Source organism: Eleginops maclovinus, chromosome 16 (genome assembly GCF_036324505.1).
Source record: "Eleginops maclovinus isolate JMC-PN-2008 ecotype Puerto Natales chromosome 16, JC_Emac_rtc_rv5, whole genome shotgun sequence".
NCBI classification, from domain to species: Eukaryota; Metazoa; Chordata; class Actinopteri; order Perciformes; family Eleginopidae; genus Eleginops; species Eleginops maclovinus.
Genome location: NC_086364.1, coordinates 20,768,935 through 20,792,221, shown reverse-complemented (window position 1 = coordinate 20,792,221; position 23,287 = coordinate 20,768,935). Strand labels below are relative to the sequence as shown.

At 42.5% G+C, this 23,287-nt stretch overlaps 2 protein-coding genes across 6 annotated transcripts; both read right to left on the bottom strand.

Moving 5' to 3' along the window:
• Window positions 1–11: 11 nt before the first annotated feature.
• On the bottom strand, window positions 12–8,844 carry LOC134878250 (probable ATP-dependent RNA helicase DDX17). Of its 3 annotated transcripts, none has more exons than XM_063904161.1 (13): window positions 8,446–8,844; window positions 7,801–7,963; window positions 7,561–7,657; window positions 7,322–7,455; window positions 7,148–7,213; window positions 6,892–7,033; window positions 6,631–6,791; window positions 6,316–6,488; window positions 6,098–6,208; window positions 5,903–5,964; window positions 5,751–5,810; window positions 2,519–2,764; window positions 12–1,873 (listed from the first exon to the last, which is right to left on the bottom strand). In XM_063904161.1, the coding sequence occupies exons 1-13, from the start codon at window positions 8,493–8,495 to the stop codon at window positions 1,392–1,394; spliced, it is 1,947 nt and encodes a 648-aa protein (XP_063760231.1). In that variant the 5' UTR covers window positions 8,496–8,844; the 3' UTR covers window positions 12–1,391. The 3 variants fall into 3 exon arrangements, with proteins under 3 accessions (XP_063760231.1, XP_063760233.1, XP_063760232.1); XM_063904163.1 differs by having other exon boundaries at window positions 7,361–7,455; XM_063904162.1 differs by having other exon boundaries at window positions 7,801–7,960.
• A 252-nt stretch (window positions 8,845–9,096) lies between these two features.
• Window positions 9,097–22,611, bottom strand: LOC134878470 (transmembrane protein 184B-like). Of its 3 annotated transcripts, none has more exons than XM_063904508.1 (11): window positions 22,514–22,611; window positions 22,139–22,197; window positions 18,905–19,135; window positions 16,247–16,412; window positions 13,953–14,043; window positions 13,695–13,770; window positions 13,449–13,540; window positions 12,537–12,706; window positions 12,205–12,393; window positions 11,912–11,938; window positions 9,097–11,291 (listed from the first exon to the last, which is right to left on the bottom strand). In XM_063904508.1, the coding sequence occupies exons 3-11, from the start codon at window positions 19,133–19,135 to the stop codon at window positions 11,062–11,064; spliced, it is 1,272 nt and encodes a 423-aa protein (XP_063760578.1). In that variant the 5' UTR covers window positions 22,139–22,197; window positions 22,514–22,611; the 3' UTR covers window positions 9,097–11,061. The 3 variants fall into 3 exon arrangements, with proteins under 3 accessions (XP_063760578.1, XP_063760579.1, XP_063760580.1); XM_063904509.1 differs by having other exon boundaries at window positions 22,509–22,570; XM_063904510.1 differs by lacking the exon at window positions 11,912–11,938.
• Window positions 22,612–23,287: the final 676 nt, after the last annotated feature.

The following is a 23,287-nucleotide window of genomic DNA, read 5'->3' as shown; positions in this document are numbered from 1 at the left end:
CCACACAGTAAAACATTGAAGAAGTTTATTAAATTGTAAAAAAAGGGATTCACTGTTTGCTAGGAACATTTCAAAACAACAACTTACCCTCTAACTAAATAATCTATGGTGCAGCAAACACGGAGAAGTTTGGGGAAAAAAGCTGATTCATATGCATGTGACTAAAACTACACAAAGCCCTTACAGAGTCGCCTCTAGGAGACATGAATTAACAGAAGTTCAATGAAACATGCTCATTTTAAAGAAAATGAGGATATAAAACCACCTTTTATACCCTGACTGTGCCCAAGGATGTCTTCTCTTAAATCAATTCAACTTGACATGCAACATTTAAAACAGCTGATACTGTAAAGAAGAGTTCATTTCAGCACCTACCTTTGATACACCTAAAGGAGGGAATCAGGAAGTCTACATATGCTATGTAGCGTGTCACGTTAAGAGGCTCACAATGCAAAACCAGCCTGTTTGTACAAAAGGATTTTTCCCCCCACAAGATCAGCAACACAAACTAAATCGAAAGAGAAGTTAACGAGTTAATGAACCTTTAAAATGAAATACAAAAACAAGATGTGTTGACCGCCGTTACAAAGGTATTTAAGAAATGAAGCGTTAAACAAGCTTTTGATAGAGCGGTGCAAAGAATGACCCGGAAAATTAGCATCGCGAAGGGCTCCCCCAAAAAAAGTCCAATGGGATTTTACCATTGGACTTTGAAATATTTCAGAATATACATATTAACACCAATTTAGAATTCTGAAGCGTGGCGCAACTGGCTGGGGCACCTGCACCGTACGCCGGCGACCCAGGTTCGATTCCCGACCCATGGTTCTTTCCGGATCCCACCCCGACTCTCTCTCCCACTTTCCTATCACTCTCGACTGTCCTATCTGATTAAAGGCAAAAATGATAAAGAATTCTGAAGCCTAAAATATCGTAAAAAGCTAATGCTAGGCTATAAAGGAACTACGTCAAGGTCACATGACTTCACGCCACCACCGCTAAGCTATCGGCGGCTAATGTTTGATGCCGTTTAGTGGTCTCATTCATATATGCTTCAGACATTCCCCAGTGGGGGACTTACTGACGTATTTTATGTCATAGAATGAAACGGGAACTTCCCCTAACTTGCGGTAACCACAGACCTTACTTTAGCCACCTTTGATTTCAAGAAGAGAACCCAAAGTGTTAAAATGCTAACTCATTTCCAGGTTTTAGGACTCATTCCTGCACCACTCTATTAAAATGTTACAGTGGTCAACAGGTAAGGGGTACAAATTTCTGTCCCTGACTGTGTAAATGCGTGCATGTGTGTGTGTGTGTGCGTGCGTGCGTGCGTGCGTGCGTGCGTGCGTGCGTGCGTGCGTGCGTGCGTGCGTGTGGCAGAGATCACATTACTTTCTGCCTGATGGAGCGGGTGGCGCTGGAGGAGCAAACTGGAACGGCGAGTGCCCCATCAGACCCATCATGGGCTGGGCGGGGTTGAACTGCTTGGCCATGAGAGGCTGAGGGGCCGGAGTAGGAGGCGGCACCACCCCCCCCACGCTGACCCCTGAGCTGCCTCTGGAGCTGCTGTACCCGCTGCTGCTGCTGCTGCTGCTGTTGTTGGTCTGGTACTGCTCGTAGCTGGAGGTGGAGGTGTAGCTGCGTCCCGCTCCGTCCCTGCTGCTGCGCTCCCTGTAAGAGGAGGAAGACGAGGAGGAGGAAGAGCGCTCCCCGTCCCGGCTGCTCCCTCTGCGGCTGCTGCTGCTGCTGCCGCGGCTGTCCTTGGCGCTGCCGCCTCCACCCACTGAACGCAGCCGCCGCTCACACTCGTCCTGATACATCAGGTTGGGGTTGTTGGAGATGGAGCCGCCACGGAAGCGAGAACGGCCTCCTGGAGATCCAGAATGATGAAGGAAAAGAGAGGGAGGACAAAAAGACATCAGACAGAAGTGATGGAATATGAGTCGGGGTGGGATCCGGAAAGGACCACGAGTCGGGAATCGAACTCGGGTCGCCGGCGTACGGTGCAGGTGCCCCAGCCAGTTGTGCCACGGCCGGGGCCCAAATTAAGGCAGTTTTTTAATATGAATGTTATCTTTATATATGCAAATGAAGCCACGTATAATAGACAAAGGTGTTCACAAGAGGAATTTTGGATATTCCACAAATCATAACAATCTTATGTCTCTGGCAAAACATTCAATAAAGATAGAGATGAACGTGGAAGTATGAGAGAAAACTCTATTTGAGAAAACGCACTTTAAAGATAGTGTGCACTTCCATACCTTTTGCAAGACACTAGATGAGAGTAGCGTAACAGGATTTAAGTTTTGTGATGTTTACACATGCAAAATCAGGCATTATTTTATGCTAACTTTTGGTGAATTTAGGAGAAATCTACAGATGCAAAACAGTGGTACAGGAATGAGTCCTTCAGAAAAAAATGATATCATCCCTGCACCGCTCATACAACAAGACAGATACTAGAATCTCTATAAAAGGTGAGTAATGTAATCCACCAGGAAGTGCCACTAACCTCCCCCTCCCCCCCCTCCTCCTCCACGTCCGGTGTCCACCAGCTGCAGCAGTTTGGGGTTGATGGCCTGCCGCGCCTCCTCCAGAACGCGGATCAGGTCTCGGGCCTGGCGGAGGTTCCCCGGGGTGAAGAAGGTGTAGGCGGTGCCCTTGTTGGTGCTGCGGGCCGTGCGGCCGATGCGATGGATGTAATCCTCCGAGGAGTTGGGGTAGTCGTAGTTGATGACAAACTTCACATCCTCCACGTCTTCAGGAGCGGAGAGGGAAGAGAGAAAAACTCAAGTCAGTAAAAACTAACCCTGGGAGAAATGTTCAGTGCAATCATGATTAAAGTTTTGGAACATTCAGACAGACAATACCTGCAACACACCCCACATCCTCTTACCTTAAGGACTATCTGTACAACACACACTTAGAACATGGGTTTACTTACCATGCAAACTACACCAAAGGGCTTTATTAATACAAGTAATGTGCAGCCAGAGCTACTGATCAACCGGAAGTATCATTAATAAAAGGTAAAGGCTCATTTTAAAAGGTGCAAGTTACCCTGAAATAAACGTTGACGTGTTAAAGACTGATTTAATGCTCTAAACAGATCATTTACTCAGGAATAATATTTTCTGTTTCTCATTCTCAAGGCTCCGGACACACTGCTGATCAGAGGACAAACATGTCTTGTTTTGGCAGCGTGAAAGTATAGCGAACTGGCGGGGGAGGAAACGGGGAAGTGAGGGTTGATGTAAAGTACTTACCCTGTTTCAGAGACTAAGGGATAGCCTACAAAGTGACCCCTCTGTCCCCCTTTACATCACCAGTCCTGGGAGGTCTGCAGGGGCAGGAGGAAAGCGCTCAGGACAAAAAGTCCCTTCTGCCGCCTCGCCACTCCCCCACAACACTCCCAAAGCTGGAAAGTGGATGGAGAGGCCCTTGGTGTAAACTTCAAAGATCTGCCATCTCTTTTACCAGTGTCTGGCAGTGAGAAATAACCTCCTATCGAGCGGTAGAAGAGGGAGACTTTCTTTTAGCTCGTTCCAAATGACCTCGAAGGTCACTTCAGATGGCAGTGATATCGACGAGCCCGGCTTTTCACGTTCAGTAACAAGAAACAGACACTAAAGGGGAGCCGAGGTTTACTGTCAGGGGGATCAGAGAGCAGCTGAGTTATTTACAGTCTGGTCTGATTTTGTGTATACAGATAAAAAAATGTCCTAAGTGTTAAGGACAAACGTAGGACACAGTTGATTTGGTAATAGGGGGGCAAAGGGAGAGGGCAGCAATGGTTTTAAAGTAAAACAAAAAGACGAGGATAGGATTTTGGAGGGGGGTAAAAAGAGACGAGAGAGAAAGCAGGAAGATATTAGAAAAGAGGGAGAGAGAAACGACAGGGATATTTAGTGAGAGAGAAGGGAAAGAGGGAGAATGTTTATAGAGGTGGTTCCTCCAGGCCAGGACTCCTGGCAGCCAGGACCAGACATGACGTCCGCAGAGGGAGAGGCCGGCCGGCTCAGCCACTGGTTGATGGGGGGGGGGTCGGGGGCCGATCAGAGGGGGAGCCTCCAGCAGAGCTTCCATGCTTTCCTGTCTCCGGGCAGCTGTGTCTTTCTTCTTGTGACGCACCACTGTGCCTCGTTCATCAAATGTATGATCCTCATTAAAGAGGATATTCTGAGGGACCAATCAGATTTAAAAATATGTAAAAAATGGGGGGGAATGGTCTCCGGAAATTCCATATCTCATCAGGGAAAGGGGAATTTAATCAGCCAGTGGTGCGTCACCTGATGTGGGCATGGCTGAGAGCTCCTCCGCACCCCCCTCCTCGCCCTGTCAACTGACAGCCGCCCCCGACCTTAGGATCAAATTTGGAAGCCCAGCAGCCCCCTGCGCTCGCCTTCCCCCCCCCCCCATGTTGCCCAGGCAGTCCTGGAAAGGGGGGAGAGTTTGGGGGTTTTTCAGCGGCGATGGCTGAGTCTGGGACTGAACACTGGCCGTCTCTCTCCCCACAGCCAGCTTTTTCGATTTGTCATGCCTAGGTCCGGCTGCAGGCTCCCGAGGGCCTGTGTGCTTCTATTCACCGGAGGAGAGACTTGGAAACAAAAAAAAAACAAAATGAAAAAGAAAACAAATGAACATAGAATTAGGTCAAAGGTCGAAAGCCATCCTGTAAGAGGGCGGCTTCACTCACAGCTTCACACTTCATTCAACAGCTCCTATGTTCAGAGGGTCTCTGTGAGAAGAGGCTGCTTTACATATGGTATTCCTCTGAGATACACATTTGATCTGAGACACCTCACATGATCTTTGGAGGAAGAGCATATCTGTAGGTGCTTGACATTTGATCACTCTGAATAAAAAATGAGGGCTGCACAATGTATTGAAATGTTGTCCTAATTGAATAGTACAATATCCAAAGTGCAGTAATACCATGTGAACATTTCTTAATCAAGTATTGTGGTGTTGCAGAAAAATCCAGACCGGCAAACATCTTACAATTTATTTATCGAAATAGTTCTCACTGTAAAAAACTGTATTTAATTTCCTCTCACTGTACAGTATTTATCTTTATATATCATATCCTATTTAACTTCTGTTTGCACTCTTTTATTTTTTATCTCATTTTATTTTTGTTTTATTGTTCATATGTTTTAAGTTGCATTGTTGGAGGAGCTCAGGATTTCTACCCTGTAGCTGCTGTGCGTATGACATTAAAACCTTTCAACCTTAATAAAAATGATCCTCTGCACATATTTTAATATTTGTATTTTTAAATAGTAATATGAAGAGTGTTTGAAAACTATCATTAAAGGGTTCAAGGGTTCTTATTGTCATATGCACAGTACCTATGGCAGTTATGGCAATGAAAAACTTAGGTCCGCCAACAATGCAACATATTATGAAAGGACACAAGAACTAGAAATAAAATAGAACAGAAATAATAAAATACAACTAAAAAGAAGTGCAAAATGAAACAGAGTAGTTTGAATTAGAGTAAAACAGTGCAGTTATTTTTTTACATTAGTCACAAAATACTTCTCTTAAATTGTGCAGCCTTCACACACATTGAGTGACCATATCAGTGTGTGTGTGTGTGTGTGTGTGTGTGTGTGTGTGTGTGTGTGTGTGTGTGTGTGTGTGTGTGTGTGTGTGTGTGTGTGTGTGTGTGTGTGTGTGTGTGTGTATACATATAACACTGAGTACATTATTGGAGATGCACTTGAGCACACAGGACGTACCCAAACCACGCGAGGCCACGTCAGTAGCGATGAGGATGGGAGCTTTGCCGCTGCGGAACTCTGCGACACAGAACGGAGAGTCAGGAGCAGAAACCAAAAAGGGAACATTATTTATGTTATTTGTTGTTCAAATGTCGGTGTGTCTGTTGTACCCGATAACACCCAGTCTCTCTCCGGCTGACTCTTGTCGCCATGAATACACATCGCCGGCCAACTGGAAGAGAGACAATCGGTTGTCACATAAATGACCGGGTAATAGCTCTGTCATTTTGTATTCTTAATCCCCCAAAATGGATTACAAACACACAGCACAAACAATAAACAACCCTCTTATGTTTGTTACTGACCCATCACGTCTCATCCTGCGTGTCAGATCGTCACATCGCTTCTTGGTCTCCACGAAGATGATGGTCTTGTTCTCTTTCTCTGCCATGATCTCCTCCATCAGCTGGAATAACCTGAGAAAAGATAACAAGTAAAAGATGTTCATTGTATATCCAATTCTTTTATCAAGTCAAGGCACAGTTAAAAAAGTAAGGATCCAAAGTGACTGCCAGCCTCTTACTTGTTGTCCTTCTCACTCTCCATACAGACGTCGACTATCTGAAGGATGTTGTGGTTGGCGCTGAGTTCCAGAGCTCCGACGTTGATTTGAACGTAGTCTTTCAGGAAGTCCTCTGCCAGCTGGCGAACATCTTTAGGCCAGGTAGCGCTCCACATCAGGGTCTGTCTGTCAGGCTGGGGAAAGAGCACAGCAAAAATAAACAAGAAAACGATTGGAAACAACATGCTACAAAAAGCATGCTGTGAAAGCTGGAATTTCTCGGCTGCTTGAACATAGATAAAAGTGTTAAAACAAATACAAATGCGTTTGCTTTACCCTGATCTGGTCCACAATCTTGCGAATCTGTGGTTCAAAACCCATATCCAGCATGCGGTCAGCTTCATCCAGAACCAAGTAGGTGCAGCGCCGCAGGTTTGTCTTTCCAGCCTCGAGGAAGTCAATCAGACGACCCGGAGTGGCGATGCAGATCTCAACACCTAGGAGACACAACAGTAAATAACAGGCTAACAAAATGTGGATTGTGGAGACACCTTAGTGAGTTATGCGGCAAAAATGTTTGTGAATTCAACCACTCACCTCTCTCCAGGTCTCTGATTTGAGGTCCCTTGGGAGCACCCCCATACACACAAGTGCTTTTGAGGCGGGAGGACTTTCCATAGTCATAGGCCACCTGCTGGACCTGCTGCGCCAGTTCTCTTGTGGGTGCCAGAACCAAGCACTGCAAAGCACACGGATAATGCCTTAACCAGCTACTGTTAGGTTTATTAGATACTGAAATGTTGAATATATTCATGTAAACTCAGTGATTAGTATTCCTTTTGTCTTGACATACAATGGGTCCATCTCCACGCTCCAAGTAGGGCTGATGATTGATGTGCACTATGGCAGGCAGGAGGTACTGAGGAAAGAAAGATGGATGGGGATAGTGAGTGGATAATGCTGTGTATTTCAACAGTATGTTAGGTTTCATGTTTATATTAAAGTTGAAGAAAGACAGGTGTCTCACTGATAAGGTCTTCCCAGAGCCAGTCTGTGCAATGCCCACCATGTCTCTCCCACTGAGGGCCAGAGGGAAACCTTGTGCCTGGATAGCTGTGGGCTCCTTGAAATTCTGCTGCATCAGTACATCCAATACATGTTCTGGATGTAAAGGTAGAACAGGAATATTCTGGTTATTTCTGTAAAGAATAATGAAGTTTACTAGATGTTGTGCTTGTGCAGGTGTCCATGAATGCTTGTGCTTACGGGGAAACTGTGCCTGATGGAAGTGGGTGACCGGCTTTGGGCAGCCTGAGCCTCGAATAGTGATTTCTTTCTTCCTGCAGAACTCCTTGACATCATACTAAAAGCAAAAAATCAAGTGTGTAAAACAACATACTTAAGTTAAAGACCAGCATTTTGACTACTCTGGAACCTCTCTTTTCATGCTCAAAACAAAGGTATGTAAAGGAATCAGAAGATCAGACTGTATTATTTCAGGAATACCTGGCTCAGTCGCTGCACTTCTGGATGTTCACTATAAAAGTTCTTCTCAAATTTGGGAAGCTCATCCAGGTCCCATCTCTTCTTCCGTAAACGCTCCCCGGGGTTCCCAAACTTTCTACCTGAGGGTGCGCCACCTCTGCTGGACCCGTACCGAGGGCTGCTGCTATATGAAGACATACAGACACCAGATGTGGGAGAAGTACTCAGATCTTGTACTTAAGTAAAAGTAGAAGTACCAGAGAGCAGGAATACTGTGTAACTAGTAAAGGTACTGCAATCAAAATGTTGCTCAAGGAAAAATACAAAAGTATTAGCATCAAAAGATACTTAAAATACCAAAAGTAGAGGTACTTATTATGCAGATTGGCCCATTTCAGAATAACATATATGATATGTTTTCTAATTGAGCAGCTAGTTTTAATGTCTTTGTATCTGCAAAGTAACTAAAGGTAATAAATAAATGTAGTGGAGTAAAAGCACACTATTTACCCATGAATTGTAGTGGGGTAGAAGTAAAAAGTAACAACAACTTGAAATACTCGAAGTACAAGTCCCTTCAAAATTGTACTTAAGTACAGTACTGATGCTAGCTCTACTTTACAGTGTTGACTCAGGTAGCTTAGCCTGACGTTAGCTGCTGCTTACCCTCTGTCACGGCCACGGTCTCGGTCTCTGTCTCCGTATGAACCTCCCATGTTTAGGAAACACTTCTATAACAAGTGAAGACGTTTTCAATGTTGTCTTTAAGTCAGTGGACACTTTTCTCGGTGAGGTTTCCTAGCTTCGCGTGTCGTTACCGTCTGAGGCCTAGTTTGTTTTTTTCGACGCGCCCTCTTTTTCAGCCAAATGCTAACGTTCACTTTGTATGTTGACTGAATGAAGAAACTGTCGCTTTCTTATAGATTTTTTTATACGTCAAAAATCACACCAAATCACGTTTTCTTGTGAAGTTGAAGTGAAAAGCTCAATTGACACAAAAAGGGACTCGCAGGAAAGCAGGTGGCTACCCCCGAGTTGTTATTGTTGTTAGCATAGCGAATAGCTGGTGAGCATATGCTGTTATTGGCTGGATTCTTGGGTAGCCCCGCCCCCTCCACGTGTGATTGACGTATGTATGGTAGGTGCCCATTATTTTGAACTAGATTACATTTGTGTCTTTTGCTGCAAACATATGTGATTTGTATTTCACTTCACCCTTGTTTTAATTTGAGAGGAACATCAGGGATCAAAGGAGCATTTCAAGTAGAATCATTGTATTTTGTCACAAAATACAACACATTTTAACAAAAACCGAGACAGAATAATGATTTTACTTTATTTCCAACACCAACAGAAACCATTTAAGCATCAAAACAAGAGATCATATCACCAATATACATATTAAAAAAAGGGTACAACAGAAATGAAACAGGAGAATATAGGAAAATTAAAATATCCAACTAAAGCACTACACCAATCAATGCCATTATAGTCATCCTCGTGAACGTTTCGCAATGCTAACCTACCTATATACAACAATCCCTTCTTTCTGGTATAATATATCCTGCTTTAATATCTTCAGTGTTGTGATTAAACATCCAGCTTTTAAATCACGTAGTATCAAAAGTATCATATGATAGTGTTTTGAATAAAGATACTCAAGTTTGATATGCTGTTAACATGGGGCAGAGTAAAAGGCAGTGAATGTCACTTTTTCTTTCAATGCTACTAAGTTAGTGTTACATTAGAAAAACCTCAACCTTTAACTGAAGCTGTTTGGTTGAAAGTCGGATATAAAAGTGAGTTAATAATAATTAAGAAGGTATATGGATCATCAGTCACAGCAGGAATCCAACATCTTCTTTTCTTGCTCAATTCATATTATTTTAATTAAATATTCACATCTATTTGGCTGTTCCTTTTTCACCCGGACTACATTCATTACTCACAAGGACTCCACTGTTTGTTTACTTGCAGTCCATAGACACTCAGTTTGGACTCTGCACTCGACAATGATGATCGCACATTTAGAGGCCTCAAGTCACCTGTCATTAGGTTTTTACTTAGCTTTAAAAAGAAGCTTTGCTCTGCCATCAAACATTTACGATCACGACCACAAGCAGCTTCTATACAGGCCCCCGCTACAACTCATATTAAACAATTCACTCTACAACAGGAAACTGAGGATAAAGGCAGAATATTCTGACTCACTTGAGGATTTTTTCTACCATGCATCACTGCTATAGTGTGTCCCTGAACACAAACACCTATATACTCGCTTTCCAGATGTAAATCCAGTCTGATTTAAACTCATTTTTTGCACAGAGAGATCTTTGACTCGCTCACTCTAGCAGTGATGCCGTTATAAACAACACCAGCAGAGGCAGGTGTGATCTGTCCTGCTCATAATGCCCCTAATTATGGGATTACAATCCGCAGCACATCACAGCTGTGTCGCTCCGTAATCTGTACTCTGCGTGGGCGCGTCCTTCCGTCTCCCTGCCCACGCAAAAAAAAAAAAAAATCTCCTACAGCTGTTCCCCCAGCGCAAATCCGGCCAACAGCTGCCGAGCCACACAATTACACTTCCGAGTCGCCTCACATGAACCAGCGACGAGTCAAAAACAAACACGGAATATTTAAAAATATTTCTGGAATGACAACTTTCCAACAAACGAGCGATACCTTCAAGGTCATACGACATTTAAATAAAAAACAAAGTGTTATTTAATATGTATATATTAAAAAGAAGCCTGGGAATTCGAAGGCTCTTTAGTTTTTGCTTGACGATAAACTCTAAATCTTAAGACAGTGTGTCCCGTTGACCGGAGCACAGGGTACTCCTTCTATTTGGCAATGTTTCGGTGAGAGTTGGCAGAGAAGTGAGGAGTAAGTGATAAAAACTCAAGATAAAAGAGGCCGTTTGTTTTAAGAAGATGGCACCTTTTTCTCGGTTAAACAACTCTTATATATTTATTTAAAGTGCAGCATTAGGGTGCTAAATGCACGGTTATTTGTACCCATGATATGGTAATTCTATCTTTAATAAACCTAATGTCTAAACATCGTGACCCCTCTATTCCCTGACTATAACAACGTCTCCACCCTCTGTACTTCTCCTGTAAAAATACTTCCCACTGTCTGTTAACAGCCTGACGTGAATCTGATCTTTGTATTGTCGTCTAAAATACACAATCTGATCTTCCCTGTTCAGAAAAGATCTGACTCGTCTCCCTAGTTGATAAAAATTCGATTTGGGCTACAGGATAAAGTGTTTTAGTCTCAGAACTCATCGTCGGAGCTGAGCAGGAGGGTCTTCTCGTTGTCCGCGCGGGTGCTGAGGTTGCTGTGGCTGCGGGACAGCGCCGGCCCCCCGCTCCGCTCCAGCGTGGACTGCTGGGTGTACTGCTGATACGCCGGGGAGAAGTTGTGGATGGCGTCCTGGACCATGTCGCCAGGATTCATGGTCTCCTTCAGGCTGCTGGAGATGCTCTTCATGGGGGCACAGCGGCCTGGAGGAGGAGGAAGAGGGAGACATTATTGAAGAGACGGGGAGGGAGATATGGAAAATGAGGGGAAAGAAATACAGGGACTATGTGTCCATCCATCTGTGCAGTGAATTTTACCAATAAATCTTTAATATGTTGGCTCTAAATGAGGGCTGTCTACATTGAAGGGGCTTTACTTGGCTTTTTTGGGGATTCCCTTTCCTGTAGTGTGTGATATAGGTTTCTGTGTATGTAAATGTTCGGCAAAGGCTAAAAAGGTGAGAAAAAGGAGGCCTATATGAACATTAAAGCATGTCATTACTACAGTACAGTACTAGGCAATAACACTGATTCTGATTCATTAGTAATAAGCATTTATTTTTCTTCATCAACACAAATGTTTTAGATTTTTTTGCTTGGAAATAGAATTAGTTTGGACCACTGAGTATAAAGACTGGGAAAAAAACAATTCACATACAGAAACAAAAGACAGGCGTAAACCCACAATTTGGAATGTATAAAGGGAAACCATGCTGAACTGAAAACCATTTTGACGTCACGATCATTTAACCACAATCAAACACAACAAAAATAACTTAAATGGGGGGCTTTAAATACAGAAACACAGCTAACATCAGACCTACCGTACTGTCCGTAGATAGGAAATGAGCCTTTCAGTGCAAAGGAGACAAAGAGAGACAAGGAACAAGAGACAGTCAAGATTTAAGGGAGAAGCAGAGAAAAAGAGAACGATGTGTAAAGAGCGCCAAAGAGAGGAAACAAAGTAAAACGGTTTCAGAGAGTGAGGTCGTATCAGATCTGTATGACTGTACTTACACTTCAGATTGGATTAGAATTCACACTATTAAATCAACTCTCTTTCTCATTCTCTACACAGTTAGCTTTAGTTCGATTTCACAGACACACTTTCCCTTACCGTACGAGTCCAGTCTTTTGTCCATGTACACCTTGTAGGTAAAGGCGTGGCGCAAAGCAACAGCAGCAAAGAACATCTCAATGCAGATGATGAAGTTCTGGTATCCGGCGGCGACCGTTCCCTCGCCCAAATGGGCAGAGTCGATCCGAGGGATGGCTCCGCACTTCTCCAGGATGGCCAGCAGCATCCCTGCATCATATGAAGAGAGACAGGAGTGAGAAAAACATTCTGAAAGCATTCTGAATCTAGGGATCAGAAAAACCCTGACAGGAGGCTGGAGAAAATAACAAAAATGGTGGATAATTAACACATCGAGAAGCCAGTCTTCTTACCCTGCCAGAAGGAGAGGAAGATGACCGATTTGACCATGAAGAACTTGAGCACGGGGTTGTACGGGACGAGCAGCTCGCGAGTGGCAAAGTAGAAGAGGAAGAGAGCGTAGAGCGACAGGCTGACGGAGATGTTGTAGACGATGGTCACGTACAGGTAGCCACTAGCCACGCTGGAGGAGAGAGACACAGACAGGAACGTGCTTTAGCTTTCAAACACATGGAAACGTGAGGAAAGAACTAGAAACCATTTAAGTTAAGCATCTAAGAGGGGATCTAAGAGGGGAATGGATTTACGATTAGCTTAAACCCGCACATGGTAAGTTAATGTTGTAGGTTTTCATTACAGAAAGCGCTTTAGTACAGTAGGAGCTGCAGCTAGAATAAGGATTTTTACTTTCATTTGCAGATATTAATCACCTAAAAAGACAGACATTCTGGACTAAAGAGCATTATTCTTTTTCTTTTACAGGTCCTCATTAGGGATTTTAGAGTAATACCATAAGTACTTCACGGAAGAGTTTATTTAAAAGCTTCATTTGATATCTCCTTTATTTAAGTATTAGTCATACCAGAGAGGAACTGTATTGGATTTAAGTAATGCAGCTCATCTATTGCAGTTCAAAGACATCAGATTAAGGTAAATTAGACTTCAAACGTTTTTAATACCACTGGGAAGGAATTTAAACCGGTTTTCCGTGAACTTTTTCTGCTATCTGCAATGAAATAAGGTGAATCAAATCCTATTTCTTACATCTCATTTATGAGTTTTACAAGCTTTCTTTAAGACATTTTAATATCAATCAAGACCTTATGTTTAGATTCATTAACTTGTTCTGTAAGAATCCTGGCTAAAGCTGCTGAGTGTCTGCAGTGCAGCGACACAAGAACGTGGGAGTCGTTGAGGAAACATACTTGAAGTCTCCATCTCTGTATTTCTCGAAGGCCTGGAGAATGACCGTGACCATTGCCATGAGAGGTTTCACCACACAGAACTGCAGAGTCGCCTGAGAGAGAGGAAGGGAGAGGAGGGGAGGTTAACCTGGGGCTTTCAACAAATATTGCGCTACCTGGGAGCTAGATAGTTGATCAGTTGTAGTCATAGAGTCTTAAGTAACGTTATTAAACAATGTTCACTTTATAAGAGGCGGTGGTTTGTACCTGTTTGCAGAACCTGAGGAAACCAATGGAGTACGTCCTTCCCCACAGACAGCAGGTCCCGTACACACAGCTGGACCTGAAGGTAAGAGCAGGTCAAAACAACTATCCAAAATAATACTCAAAAGGCACCAAATATACAGGTGAAAATTCCCCAAAAGCCAGAAAAACAAAACTCATACAATGTAAAGCTTTTAAAAAGGTGAGTTTTGTTTTAAATAATGCATCAGAAAGGTAGAAATGAGAGCAAACAGGACTTACTCGATGGGTTTCCCTCTGATCTCCGCCATGATGGCGCTCTCTCCTCCCAGATACTCGTAACACAGACTCAGGAAGTTGTAGATGACAAAGGCTGTGACACACAAAGAAAAACGCATTTTGGAAACAATGGATCATTTTAACAGCCTCCCAAACATATTGATGCCCCGCAGTTACAGCATATTACGGTTAGTTATACAGGGCTTAACGGTCATAATTACAGATGTGTGTTCCAGGACTGCTGACTTTGCCATTTCCAGGCAGAAAGGTGAGTCAGCTCCAACAGCAAGCTTAGATATGATCAGGTAATGTGTGGTGTAAGCATAATTGTAAGGGAGGCCAGTGAAAACACTAATGAAAGCTTGTAGTCACGTGATGCTGCCACACACCACACGGTCACGTCATACAAAAGGTTCAGATACAGATCTTCCACGAGGCAAAACATTAGGGCTATGTTATCCACCCGTGTTATGTGTTAGATGAGTGCCGATAATAAAGATAAGGATCGTTCTCTAACGTCATGTTCTTTGTGTTATTCTCTACAGCATCATGGCTCTTTATGTGCAGCTATACCAGGTGTGTCTCTAATCCCTTTTACACCTGATCCTGCTGCTCTGGACGCTTTTCCAGTAAACATGTTTGCCCTGGATGGTGCCAATTAACAAATGCAATGACACAGACAAGCTGTTAACGTTCAATTTGTATCCTTGTACATTCAGAAAGGTAGTAGAACAAAGTATACCGGACAGTAACATCCTATCCTGTGCACTGCTCAACACTTTTTGGGCGACAGAGTGCTGCAATACTCACTGATCATTGATTTTGAGACGAAGTGCTAAAACGCTAACTCATTTCTGAGCTAAGGACTCATTCCTGCACCACTGTATCCTGCAACCACTGATCATATATTCAATTTGCTTAAGGAGTAACATAGCATTTAAATAACCCTGACTGGACTCCACAGTGATTCCAGTAATTGGCGTCCCGGAGAGAGAGGAGTGTTTGTTCACCTGCGGCCCCCCAGGTGTTCACAGGCTAATTTAAGGGTTTCCCCACAGACACCGGCTCCTGAGTCTAAAAGTAAACCTGTGATTTGAGGCACACAGAAGACCCAGCCAGAACACAGAGAGCCGCAGCACAGTGCCGGCTTTGTTAATGTTGCACAACTACATACAGTATGTACTTTCCCTGCCTTTTAAGTACCATGACAGGCACACTTTGGGCCCCAGATGTGCAATTTCTTCTTAAAAAGCTAAATAGATTTAGTTTAAATGTGTATGGTGGAGCTCTATTTGGATTTGTATTATTGAATAGTACATTTATTTGAGTAGTTTAGTAGTTTAGTAGTAGTTTTGCTTTTATTTTGAAGGCATGTTTGGGCACCGGTTGTAATTGTATATAATGGAGACAGGTGGTGGTTGGAGTAAAAGAGTTTCTTTACCGGGGTGATTCAGGCCACAGCGAAAGCCACAGGAAAGGCTTCAAGAAATGCGATCAATAGGAAACTGTGTTCATTGTGTATTTGCACAAACGGAGATACTTGTCTGGACCTGGATCATCGCCCTGCGTAAGATCCGCTCACTGGTGCCTCAGCGGCGCTTTTGCTTTAAGTTAATTATCTGTTTTATTTGTACATGATAGTGGCCGCTGCAGTTGAGCAATTCAGTGAGAAGAAAATGTTATCCAAGGCGATATCTTTGAATTAGGAGCAGCTTTGGACGGATGACAACGTTTTTTTGTTCATATTGTTCTTATTAATTACTCTTTTGAGATGAATCTTTAGCACAAATTCCTCGTTGAAGAGTTCCAGTTATTTCCCACAATGAGAAACAGCTGATATTTTACTTCCTGTGGCTCAACTAATCATTTGAGCACTACAGCAAGTTCAGACAATCACCCTTATAAAGAATGTGTGGGGATGGGATAATAAATCAACTGCTTTATAATGCATGCCTTTAACCTAACCTCTAGTCCCCTTATAGTGTGGTGAGATAACATTTAAAGTCCTCTCAAGGATTTGCTCGTCTTCATACAGTTGCTAGGAAACCAGTTTGCCCTCCCCTGCTATCCCAAAGGGCCCGCGGAGACATGAGGACAAAGATGGCGACCTTTGTAAATGAAGACGCCACAAAGGCCATCTGCAGCAGGGGCATTTCACGGCAGATAAATCCTCACACCCTTACTTCAGCCGGCAGTCACAGACACATGGCAACACAAAGACTCCCATCACGAGGGGGGGGGGGGGGTCAGAAACTGTTAGCGTAGCAGCAGCTCGTTGCGTTTCTCAGTCCTCTCACCTTCGTAGCAGTCCCGCACCGTGTCAAAGTAAACGTAGTACTCCTCATTGGTGAAGAAGAGAAGGCTAAGCCACGAGTCGAAGGCGTAGATGGGTACTATGAAGAGGATCCTCACTATGTGCCTCTGTTCATTGGGAGAGCTGTAGTAACGCAGGTGCATGTAGATCTGAAGAGGAGAGAGGAAACAGGTTTCAAGAAAGTCCGAAATGTAACATTTAAAATACTACCTGAAATGCTTCCGTGAAGGCCCTTACACATTTGGTTTCACAGGTTTTTTTCCAAATCAAAATCAAAATACTTCATTCATCCCGGGGAAAGTTGTGACAGCAGCTACATTTAAGAAAAAAATATATAGATATGCAATAAACATTTAAATATTTATATAAAGATAAATCCACTAGAAGAGAAAATTAAATATCAATACTAATATAACTTTATATTTGAAGTTAACAATATCTATTAGAAATAAAATGTGTATATTACAATACGTGCATTTGTGCATAGGTATTCATAATGATATGAAAGCTGAACTGCACACGGTTCGAGAGTATTTTTTGACGCACAATGCATATTTGCGACATTATTAACCAAGATAGGAAGACAGAGAACAATTCTTCCTCTTCCTCCTTTAGAAAACACGGCTCCTAACGTGTGATGAAGGAGTTTAACTGAAGTGATGGTAAACGTTTCCCTGAGTTGGACATTGGAGGAGTGTTTGTCTAAAAGGTGTGTGTGTCGGGCTTGTTTTGGGTAATTGATCCTGAGTTTTCATCAGTCCCATTGAGAGCAGCAGACGGCAGGAAGCGCCGGGGGGGGGAGGGGGGGGGAAGCTCCTTTACACTCACACAATGTCCCACCTATCACATTTCTGCTCCGTAAACAGACACACACCTTTGGTTAGAATAGCAAACAGTGGGGGACAATACACAGAGCGAGACAGTGCGCTCTGCTAACAGGGCTTGTTGCTAGGTGACCCTCCTCCACACACAGACACACAGACACACACTAACCATCCCCTGCTTGCTCATGCTGGAGTAGCTAGGAGCACCTGTTGCCACAGTGACAGGGGGCTCTTCTCTCAGCCTGTGTGTGAAGAACAATGTAGAGCAAATCATTAACCTAACCCTCTCGAGGTATCGCAGATTTCAGGGACGCTGACTGAACACTCCACATACACACGAGGGAAACATGACTCATGAACCATTACCGCACCACTAACATTACACAGCTGCTTTTCCAGAGATGTTCTACACTTTTCTAAACTGTCAAACACAGGAGACCTACAAATGTCCATCTAAAACTGTAGGGGTAATCAGTACAAAGTCAGAACTGTGTACACTTGCTTTTACTATGGTATTACTTGAACCACAATGTACAATATTTCCAAAGAATGAAAAGATACACAACTGCTCCACCTGAGCACGTTGGGGTTCGCTGGTGGCCTTAATGATGCGGCAGAGAGCATTAACTGCAACGTGTCGTTCCTTATCTTTCCTCCCTTATTTCTTGTATAGATGTTGTCCTTATAGTATCAGTTTCTATTGCTTAAAAGGTTTATAACATACAATTAGAAGTAGAGGGATTCCCTATACATCGCTTTCACCACGAACACACCTGAGCTGGCGGCTAGCAGCTAATGATGCTAACGGAAAAATACAGCACAACTAACACATGCACACACAGCTGGACTGGCTTTGTAAACAGAGCACAAAGAAGCTTGAATTACAACAAACAAAGAGGGGGCCATCATCCTCTGCTCAGGTAAACATCACTCCATTATATCTTTACTTAACAGGCAGCTATAATAAAGCTATAAATATTAAAGTAAAAACACGGCATGGCAGAGCATGCATGTGTTTAGTGTGCATAAATAGAGCCTCAGAGTAGCAGGGCCGTGCGGAAAAATGCTCCTGGTCGTGTGAATGTGGCTGCTGTTTTGTTTTGCTGAAAAGGAGTCATTTGTACTCAACAAACCTGCCTTCAGTTCACAAAGGTTAGGGAAAAGGAAAGGAAAGAAAATGTCTTTAACCCATTTAAACCTGGAAAACCATTTTCTGGTACAAGAGCTCTGTGGTATTTTTTTGCATGAATTATCGGCCTCTTAGCCCAATGAAATGCATCAGAATACATAGTGGCAGACTTAGACTACTGCTGAATCTGAAGTTAGTGATATTGATGATCTGCACAGCGCTGATGACATTATTGCTGTCGACTTTGAACCCGTCGAACCAATCGACCGGAACTTATGGTTAAGACATATATTTGAAGGCAGCGACGATGATGACCATGAGTTCGAAGGTTTTGAAACCGAGTGGAGTGGAGGATGGAGAATTACCACTCTAATCCACAGTGTTTTTTCAACCGCATCCCAGGGGGGAAAGTCGATTTACCTGCAGAGGCCACTCATGAAAGCCACAGCTGTAAGCTCTGAAATACCTTTTGAATTTTGTTTCTATCTGCTACAGAGGCTGAGAAATCAATTATTTAGTAGGCGTTGACACAATTGCTGAATTTCCAGAAACACTTCAGGTTTTAGGGGGTTCTTCTAAAATAGCCCATAGGTTTTAGAGGCATTTTTTCCATGGCCTAAATGGGTTAAAAGAGTCTTACACGGAGGCAGCATGACGTCTTGGGAGTTATAAGTCATGGTCTTCTCACCTGGTGACATGTGATCAGAAGCGCCGTCCAAACGAAAAACCCTGATATGGTTTGTGCAGTGGAGGTCATGAGGAAGAACGGGGCTTCCGGTGTGACCAACGGTGCTTCCGGTAGCCATGAGGTGTTGGGCTGCTGTGGGGCGACCGTGGCTGGGGGCCCCGGGGCGAAGCCAACAGGAAGGTCCTTCCCCAAACTCTCTGACGTGATGTCTCGCCGCCAAAGTTGACCCATCTGTTAAAAAGTAAAAATAAAAGGTGTATATGAGAGATAGGGCAACAAGATGCTGTTTAGGTAAAGTAGCGTTGACATGTTAAAGGGGCCATATCAGGGTTTTGGGGGTTTCCCTTTCCTGTATTGTGTTATATTTTTTGCAAAGGCTAAAATATCCCACACACTGAAAAAATAAGAGCTTTTTGAACATTAAAGCATGGAGACATGTCCCAGTAAAGACACTAAATACAAATATGGAATCGGAAAATGAGCAGAATATGTCCTCTCTAACATTTAGCCCTAAAAACAAGCATCTGCACAAGCCAGCGTTCCCGGTTATAAACCCTGAATGAATCACTGTGTGAATGCATCTCAACATGCTGTACAGTATAAGATCAAAGTGTGATTTAGAACAAACAGGAAAACCAACAGAGCACAGAAAAGTAGGGCATTGCACAAAGCTACAAATAGATTGTGTGGATATAAAATGTAACTGGATCAAAAAAGTAAAACATAAAAAAGAGGCATAAGGTAGGTGGGTAAGTAGAGGGTGAAAAGGAGGCAAACACACCAATGGATTGGGGGTGGGATCACTGTAACACAGGAAATCAGTGTGACAGCAGTGTGCTGAGGGCTGCTGACCCAATTTCTTCCCTCTGTGATGCTGAGGCAGGAAGTGCAGCTAGACATGACGCTCAACATATTTTTTGTGAAGCAGTACCACACATTGTCACACATTCAGATATAGATTTTCATTGTCATTATATTTATTGCATATGTTTGGGTTAAATAATTACAATCATACATAATGCTCTTAGATGCTATTTTATTAGTCTTTATTAGGCTCTGTAAAATCAAACATTTACTAAGCAGCACCTTGTTTTCACTTGTGCTGAAGATCTTTTCTCACAGACTTCTTAGGTGGCATCTCCAAAATTCTTGGGCACCTATTAGAGTATTTGCACACGGTACAATACCTGCCCTTGAACAGTATTATTGGGCGTTCCCTATGCTTATAATAATAAACCAAAGGCTGACAATTTATGCTAAAGTGGGATTCGCACGCCTGGGTAGGATGGATTGTAAACATTTGATGCATCACTACATTCTTTTTAGAAATGTAAGAGAATATTGCTCCATGGGAAAACCTTATCCAGTGTTGTGTTGAGTTGCTTTTAGTAACATATATGTGCTTTATTCTTTTCTTTTGCCAAGAAATATGCAAACCATGCAGAAAATACAAAGCCCTATATTGTCTTTATTGGTTTGTACCGTGTCTGCCAACCCTAATGCTTACATGGCATTTGTTTCACGTCAGCAGAACAGGAAGAAATCGATACAGGTTGAAAAGACCATCTCTCGATGTTTCAAAATCACTTATTATAAGGGGAAATAAATCACCGATTGATGAAATGAAAACCAGGCTGGCCAAACCGGAGCTTTTCGGCGTCAAAAGCATCCAGGAAGATGCTCCATGTGCCACCGCCCGCATAATCAAATCATCTCGGATCTCTGTCATACCTCCAACCTCGCCATGTCTTGGTGTTTATTCCGAAAAGGCGATAATTTAATCATTCGCAGCGAAAACTAATTCCACAGTGACTTTCAAACCCCCCCCTGTGCTACCAGCTATATATAGGTTGGCGCTCGATATGGTTATCGATGACTCACCAGTTTGCCAGAGCCTCCATCAGCTTGTGGCAGTGCAGCAACATGGAACACATCGGTGTGTCACACAACAGTAAAATGCAGCTAGGGGTGTTCTCGGAAATTCTTAGTCAACAATATATTGATGATTTAAACTTCAAATTTCTCAGTGAGTTTGTCTCACAAAGAATCATAAAAAAAGCCCCACTTAAGATTTCCTCATTAATTCCTTGAAATGAAGTCATCCGTAATTATAAAACAATAATACATATTTAAAGATCAACTTTCCAACTAATCGAATAAGAGTGGGCAGCAATTTAAAAATTCCTACAAACATAAACTGTTCTGAGAAGGAAATACTAAAAAAGACCAAGAAATTAGGAGTTTAGTCTCTTTCACTTTTGGAAAAATTGATTGATTAGGGGCTGGGCCAAATATCGCTCTTCATCTATTATATTAAACCCTTTATTTTTTACAAGGCAAACACTTAGTCAAACATGTAGTACAAGGATTTCTGATGTAGACGGTTACAGTTTGATAACTTATACACAATCCATTTAAGATGTGATGAACATTAAGTAAACGATTTGACAGAAACAGACAAAGGAAATATTATTCTACCTTTATTATTATTGACAGCAGTGCTAATTGTTATTATTACTAGGGTAAGGTCTTAGCATGTATCATGTTACCTTCTTATCATATTGTCTGACGGATAAGACATGTGGTCAGAAATCGATCATGCTAGGATGCATGTAGTTCAGTCCAAACATGTTGTCTGGACTGAAAATGAATATAGGTCATATCTGAGTTTGTTGTATCAAAGCACCACCAATGATCACAAGCACCAGCTCCAACCTACAGCAACAACAAAGCCCAATGCTTCCCAGTGGGCCACAGACAAGAGAGAAGAGAGGCAACTCATCAATTCTGCTGACTGCACCCATGGATCGGTTTCAAAACATGCATTGTACTTTGACCTGAATCGAACCAGCAGTCATTGTGGCAGGCAGTCATATCCCCCAAGGCATGAAACATACTGTAATGCATCCGGCCATAGAGGCTGGCTTCAATCAATCAGAGGCATTGATAACCACAAGATCATTAACAGTGACCATAACGGATTTTAAAGTGAAGCTAAAACAAATCCCACCAAGAACCAGGAAGCAGGTTCCCCATATTTCAGCCTGAGGATCAGGATACAACATCGTGCTGCACATAAGATGACATCATACTTCATGAAAACCCTTCTGGAGCATTATTTACATCACCACAGACGATGTCGATCATTATATGTAAACAGTGAGCTCATAAAACATGCTAAACAGGGGGAGATGTAGCTGTTGTTGGCTGATAATGACTGTGCTGATCACTCACCTCTGCAGTTGTTTGGATCTGCGTTGAAATCAAAGCATCAATTTAGCTCATCCTCAAACCTTTTGGAGTAGAAAAAGTTCATTTTTAAATGTGTAACATTCAGGCCAACGTGAGCCTCTAAATTAAACAATACATTAATATGTGAACCCCAGAAATGAGCCTGTTTCTTGGTAAAAAAATGGCAAGTGTTGGCAGCTGAGCATCAACTACGCCAAGCGCTGCTAGCCGGTAGCTACCGTTAGCTCTATTAGCCTAGCTTACCCTGCTTCTCCCCGTAAAGTCAAAACAAAGCAAATAAATATAACATGTTTTCGAGAAGAGGCGAATTCAATTACCATATCAAAATGTCACATGAAAAAACAGTTTTCACCTCACCATTTCCCCATCCAAAGCTGATGAACTGGACACCGTTATTTCATCCACATCACCATCTGCAGTTCACTGTATTAACAGCAGCCACACAACTGTGTGCGCATGCGCGGTCAGGGTCTATTTTTCCGGGTCTCTTAATGTTTACTAAGCTGGAATTCACTGCATGAGACAAAGTACCAAACACACTGTAACAATACAACATTTCTAGTAAAAAGTACTGCATAGAGAATGGTACTCAAGTAGAAGATATACTATTAGGGAATTGTACTTAAAGTATTAGGAGTAAAAGTCCTCATTGTATAAAAAAAACTCTAAATATATTAAAATATTTTAAAGCAAAAGCAGAAATCTTTACATACAAGCTGGAACTGTGAAATGTTTTGGAACAAAAAACTTCTTAGCAAAATGACTGCCAATTATTTTTCCTTTAAGCAACTAATGGTTCTTAGTTAAATGTAACGATGGGTGGTTTAATCTCTGCCAAATAATTACATTTTAAAAGTATTCCCTAAGTATGGCGTGTCAGAATCTGAATTAATACAGTAACTAGTAAACTAATCCGTGAAATTAAAATGCAGTAAGAAAGTACAGCATTTGCTTCCAAAATGTAGTAGAGTAGAAGTATAAAGCAGAATAAAAGTACTTCAAATGTGTACAGTCCAGTACTTCAGTAAATGTTCTTAGTTACTTTCCACGACATGTTATATCCAAAAACACATCGTTTTAATAATGTCTAGACTTAGACCAAGCAATAGTTGAGAAAATAAAAAAGGTCAG